This window comes from Geospiza fortis, unplaced genomic scaffold (assembly GCF_000277835.1).
Source record: "Geospiza fortis unplaced genomic scaffold, GeoFor_1.0 scaffold240, whole genome shotgun sequence".
Taxonomy (NCBI): Eukaryota; Metazoa; Chordata; class Aves; order Passeriformes; family Thraupidae; genus Geospiza; species Geospiza fortis.
Genome location: NW_005054379.1, coordinates 674,411 through 680,571, shown reverse-complemented (window position 1 = coordinate 680,571; position 6,161 = coordinate 674,411). Strand labels below are relative to the sequence as shown.

Genomic DNA, 6,161 nt, shown 5'->3' with positions numbered 1-6,161 from the left:
ACACAGCTGCTCTTGCAAAAATAGGCAGCGTCATGTGCCTGCACAGCCAGGCACCTTCTGGGTACTCAGCAGCAAAATGTCTGCCCTGGCTTGGTGTGCATCTGTCCCACCAGATGCATTGCTGGGCAAACTGTATGTACCTTCTGGCGGGGGCAACACCAGCAGGGAACAAGAGAAACAGGGCAAACTTAATTCTGCTGTCATGCAGTAACTCCTTCAGACACCTCAGTGACACCAAAATTTCTGGGGTTTAATTTAATTTTAATTACCTAATTTCAGTCAATTTCTAAGTTTTAGAAAGTTTTGTATCTCAGTGGTGCTTTGTTACAAGATTGAACTTTAAATTAAGCGGTGCATGCATGATGATGACAACACATGACATCTTATGTCACAGTATGTCTGCACACCCCACCTCCCACCCTGCCCAGCAGCACGGCCAGGGGCAGCACCTCCCATGGCCAACCAGTAAATCACCCTCCAAACTGCAAACGTGGTGATTTATTTACAGCTTCATCACAGCTGTGAATACGTAATTTACCATCTCTGGCTCACAGTCAATGTAAGTAGTGTCTTCTCTCAACAGTGTGTTACAAATGAAAATATGTTTCATTCATTTGAGATCACAACAGACTGAAGTATGATGCTGCAGACTCAAAATGCTTGAAATACTTCTATCTCCTGCAGAACACTGCTTCTACCTTTTGGGCTAGCCAGGTGGGTAAGCAACACCGGACTGGGGCACATCTGAAAGGTATCAAACCAGTCTTCCTGATAGTACTCAATTTACTCATTTACCTCTCTCAAGGACTACTTTTTAAACTTTTTTAAAATCTAAAAATACTGCCTCAGGTTTTAATAATGAACAGATTTTACACAAGCTCTTTTTAAGAGAGCTGTGTTGGTCAGTAAGGTGGCACCTTTCAGAAGGACCCTCAGTTAGGAAACATGTTCGTATGCCCATATTTTCATGCTTTTTTTTTTCCCACACTGGACAACCAGATCTTCTGCTGCAGGGGAATCACGGTTCAGAGGGAGACATAACAGCTGAGAGAAGTTACTGAGAAGCTCTTGGAATGCAGAGGCAAGGACTGAGCAGACCATGTCCTGTGTCAGATAATATTTGGAGTTCTAACAGGAAAGTCACTTGGATAATGAGTCATATACGAGGAGAACAGCAAAAGATGCCAGAAGGAGAGGAAAAGAAAAGAGGCAGAGAAAAACCCTGCTCATGCAGAGCAGGAGTGCAGCAGCCACTGCAGGGTATGATGCAGGAAGACACAAACCAGCAACCTGCAGGAGACTGGGAAATAAAGATGGAGTTGTCAAGAGATTATGAAAACTAGATGGGAACTGCTGGGCCTCATCACAGCTGTGGAGAGCTTGGAGTTTCTCTGTGGTGAGAAGCTCACAGAGTCAAAATGGAGACTGAAAGGCAACAGTGAAACATGGAGCTTAACATGAGGAGCTCATAGGAGAACAGGGCAAGGAGGAGCAGGAGAGGACAGAAGATGATTTCTGTCCCGGAACCTGATACAGATGCAGTGGCATGGGGATGGGAGAAGGCTGCGCCTGGTACAACTTCTGTCCAGCATTTAACAACATATCATGTGGTTCCCAAATCAGCCAGCACAGGGACCTCTTGGGCCCACCCCAGTTTATCAGCCAGCCTGGGCTGGGGCTAGGCAGCAGAGAGAGCAGATTCACGACCCCAGTAGTTTCAAAAAGAAGTTTTACCAACACAGGTCACACATAACCCGTCTGCTGTGCACCCACTATGCCTTCATTGTGATACACCCAGCATAGTGCAAAGGATTACCATACCTCTCTTTTCACCCGTGAAAGGAACCAAGTCTTCTCGGTCTTTAATGTCCTTTGCCTGCTTTTCTAGGTGGGCCATGAGTTCCTCCCTTTTGAAGGGGCCAGTTGGTGGCTTTTGCGTCTGGTCGCGCTGCCTGAGCCCTGCTGGCAGCAGTGCATTCTAGACACAGAGGTGAGAAACACAGGTTATCCCTGCAGGCCACAATCCCCATCCATCAAACACTCTCCCCTCTGCACTTCCCTCATTGCACCACTCTTCTTCCACAGTGGAAGAATTTGCTTCTCCTTGTGTCAAAGGTTATCTTCATCCAGCCCCACTGACTTCCACATCATCCAAGATGCGTGATGCTCCTTCCCCTCTTCAGTTTCAAATGCTGCCCAGTAGATGTTTCTCTGCAACACCAGCTCCAGCCCTTTCTTTCTGGAAGCTCTCAGCCACCTTCTCCTCACTATATCAGTCTGTCCAAGTGCCCACAATGCTCCATGTGCCCCAACAAGAATCAGTTCAGTTAAATCTCATGATCTTTCACAGAGCAGATCAGAGAGTTGTGGTGGTCTTTTCTGCCTTTCAGGATCCATCACAAAACTACAGAGAGGGTCTCACAAAGAAGATCACTTGGTTGCAGAGCAAAACCCCTGAACCCCAGCTTTTTTTCAAGCTGCCTCCTTGCTACTCAGTCATGTAAGCCTCCATGGGAAATTGGTTTGTGCTTGACACATATGGCACGTAAACACCTGCTTATATTTAAATATAGAACAGCCTTAATGCAGTAAGTAAGACTATTCCCAGATTTGACACTAAGCAGGTTCTTTAAAGCTTTACTGGATAGAAGTCAACATTTACTTTTAAAGACATCCAAGGTGATGCTGAACAACACACTTTGATTTTTCCATGCCTGCCTGATAAAAGTACTTCATTATAATTTATGTCTGTATCAGTGAAAAGCCTGGGAAGGAAAATTACGAATAGGAAGCAGTTAGAATTGGGCAACCCTGGAGGGCAAGAGAAGTGTGTGAATTGCACAAGCAGGGAGGCATAGGAGACAGCTTGCTTCCACAGACTTCATGTTGTGCAAAGCAACAATGCAATCTTCAAGCAGACTACACCTGCACTGACAGATGTCCATAATTATTTTACCTTTCTTCATCTTTCACAGAATGCTGCCTCACCCTGTGTCTTCTGAGGTAGCTGTAATCAGCCCATCAGCCCATATACTTAATCCCAGGAGCCAGTTTGCCAGCTCTCAAATAGTTTCCTGCATTGCAATTAAAAATACTGATGATGCAATCTACAACACCCATCTTTTACTCCAGAAACACTAACTGTTCCTGCATGTTGCAGGAACAATTTCTCACTTGGCAGTGCCCGAGCTCCTCGAGTAACATTGCCATAAACCAGAGGCCAGCCAGTTGGCTCTGCACATCCCCTGCAACAGGGCAGTGCTGGCTCCAGAAACCTTTCACCAGCTTGGCTCCAGCAGCCCCCATGTTTGCGTATGTGCAGCTCCTGCTGATGCTAGGAGGTTGCTAAAAATAAACTGTCCCACTTTGCAAAACTCCGGGATTTGGATTTCTGCGTAAATGGAGGAAAATACAGGCCATTTGAAGTTTGTTACAAAAACCTCAAGCCCAAAACACCAAAAAAAAAACCCAGAAAACCCTCAAACCAAGCAACCTGCAAAGCATTCCCTCCAAGGTGGCCTGCTCAGAAACAGAGATCCATTTTTCACAGGATTACTGCACTGCACCAGCCCTGGCTCATATTGCTGCTGCAAGTCACAGATGCTCATCACATTGGGAAAAGGGCAGGAAAACAAAGATACACATGTAGACTATGCTTCCAATGGCAAAAATTTCTTCTGTGTATCTGCATCCAGTCTCTTCCACTCTTGCTCCAAGTACAGGCTCTGCAAAGGATCCCGCTGAAATACAGACTACTAATGCAGCCCACTCCCCCACAATTACTAAGATTCATGACCTAATGTCTCAATTAAAAATTACTTACATCAGGATCCAGCTCTTCCAGTTCATTCTCTAACTTCCTGAGCTCCTCCTCTGTCAGAGCTCCAAGGATCTGATCTTCATCCAGGTCTCGGTATTTTTCTAGCTCCTTTCTGTAAGACATCTTAGAGGAGTCTCGTGGATCTCACTTTTATGCTGTAACAGAACCTGATACGGAAACAAAGCGCGTTAACACTGAACACATGAAGCATGATGCTGCAGCCTGCCTGGCTGGGGAACACGGAACACTCCAGAGTTGGAGATTTGTGCTTAAAGCACAGCTGATTTCAAAAGATTGCTCAGAGCCCCCCTTTCATATCCCACACACAGATAATCACCCAGGGACGTGAGAGCGGCGCAGCTCCGGTAGCACATGGTCCCACCACGGATCTATGGGACAGGACTGAGGAAGTCCTTGGTACAGGACCCTGGCTAGGGATGTCCTTCTGCAAGCAGTGTTAGATGTTAATGAAGCATCCTGGGCACTTTGAAGGACAATAAACCATAAGTCATGAAGCATTCAGCTCTCACTCATGTCCTTATGAGCCCCCAATAACACTGCCCTGCACATGGCACTCCAGATAACATTGTTACCGGATGGGAAAACAGATTTGTAACACCACTGAGCACCTCTGAGCCCTGAAACCTCCACGAGGCTACAATGCGCGGCACTTCTTCCCGTATTTTAAAGCCACAAGGAGATCAGGAAGTATTATCCACTCAGGTTCAGGAGGCTGCCAGTTAAATGTGCTATTTAGTGACCCACCTTTCCTTGGACAACACGTTTGCACTGCTGCCAGCTGAGCAGCTGACCTGTGTGCTACTGCACATTCTACACCAACCCTGCAAGAAGAGAAGTGAATGGTCTATCCGGATAATCCCTGCTGACCCCAAGGTTTGGCCCATGTCTCCTAATACAATGTGCCATACACAATCATATGCATGTTACTGGACTTCTGCAAGCAAAAAGACTGCAGAGAAAAAGGTCAATGTGTTTAAAACATGCAGGTGGGTTAAAAGTACACTCAGCATAACACACAAAAAGCATATCCAACCTGCTCTTTTGCTGACAGTCTCCTTCTGCTCCACAGCACTGCCTGTACATTTATATTTTTTTGGCTCTGTTTTTGCAGAGAATACCGAGTCCTAGATAATTTAAAGTGACTTTTCTTAAAGTGTTGCTATTCTTCTGAGTGACATTTACATTAAAAATAACAGCAAGGCCTGTGTATTTTTTAGGGAGCCAAACATCTTTTGAGTTTCTATAAATGGTGTCTTTTCAGCTCCTGTGGAACATCAGAGCCCTACCCTGAATCACATCTTTCCTGCTTTTCTTGTCCCCTCTGTACAGATTATGCTTTTATGATCACTCTTCATTAGTGGAGAAGTTTCTTTATGCAAGTTACAACACAGTTGCTGCTCCAGCTAGGAAAATTATCTTTAGCTTGGTCACAAAAGGGCACAGCAATGTACACACACTTGCTCAACAGCAAGCCCTTAAATTTAGAAGCTGTCATCTTGTCAGACGTTTGGTTCCCCGCTAGTGTGGTGGCAATTCCTGCATCACTCACATTCCTGCCACTCAGCACTTAGGAGGTGAAGCGCAACGAGATGGTGCCTTTTTGATGGGAGAAACAGCCCCTGAAAATCCCTCAGTTTCTCTGGGAACTGCAAGGGTGAAAATCAGCTTTTCACTGGGCTGGTTTGCTCCAAGGAGCAGCCATCAGCCCGTGGGCACTTGAGCCAAGGGCAGCCAGGAGGGTGATGGAAGCAGGAGCGGGGTGGCTCAGTGGGTCTGGCTGAGTGAGGAGAAGGATCCCCACACTCCTGTGCTTCACCAGTGCCCTGCAGCCCTCAGTGCCAGGCTCCCTGCGCTGCCAGGCTGGTGAGCAGCAGCCACGCACCAGCCAGCCTATGAGCCATGTCCAGCAGCTCAGCCCCTCCAAGCCTGACCTTCCTGCAGGCACAGAGAAGGGCAGAGCCTTTACTGCAGTTGCCCATGAACACTGAGGCAGGAAATCCTAGAATAGCAGCCTGGACTTGGATCTGGATATGTGCTGTGCTACTGCAGCCTTAGATATCAGTGCACAAGCCACCACCAGCCTGGATTTCATATGCCATATGTAATTTTGACCATTCTGCCGTGGAAGGAGCTGGAGCTAGGAGCAAGCAGAAAGGCAGATAATAACCCACCCCAAGCTGCTAAATTCCCTATAATGGCTTAAAATACCCACACCTGCCACACACAGAGCAATATCTGTCTTGGCTACATGAGGGCAGCTATTCCCAGAGGCAGGCACAGACCCTTCCCAGGAATGCAGGCAAGACTGCAAGCAGGGGCC

At 46.8% G+C, this 6,161-nt stretch overlaps 1 protein-coding gene across 2 annotated transcripts in view; it reads right to left on the bottom strand.

The window, feature by feature from the left end:
• Positions 1-6,161, bottom strand: part of TMOD1 (tropomodulin 1) — a 27,131-nt gene that overhangs the window by 12,508 nt on the left and 8,462 nt on the right. For both annotated transcript variants that reach the window (XM_005425000.2, XM_031060297.1), the window contains exons 2-3: positions 3,824-3,987; positions 1,822-1,978 (exon numbers count right to left, since the gene is read on the bottom strand). In XM_005425000.2, the coding sequence (XP_005425057.1) occupies positions 1,822-1,978; positions 3,824-3,943 (277 nt within the window). In that variant the 5' untranslated portion in view covers positions 3,944-3,987. The remainder of the gene's footprint in view (positions 1-1,821; positions 1,979-3,823; positions 3,988-6,161) is intronic.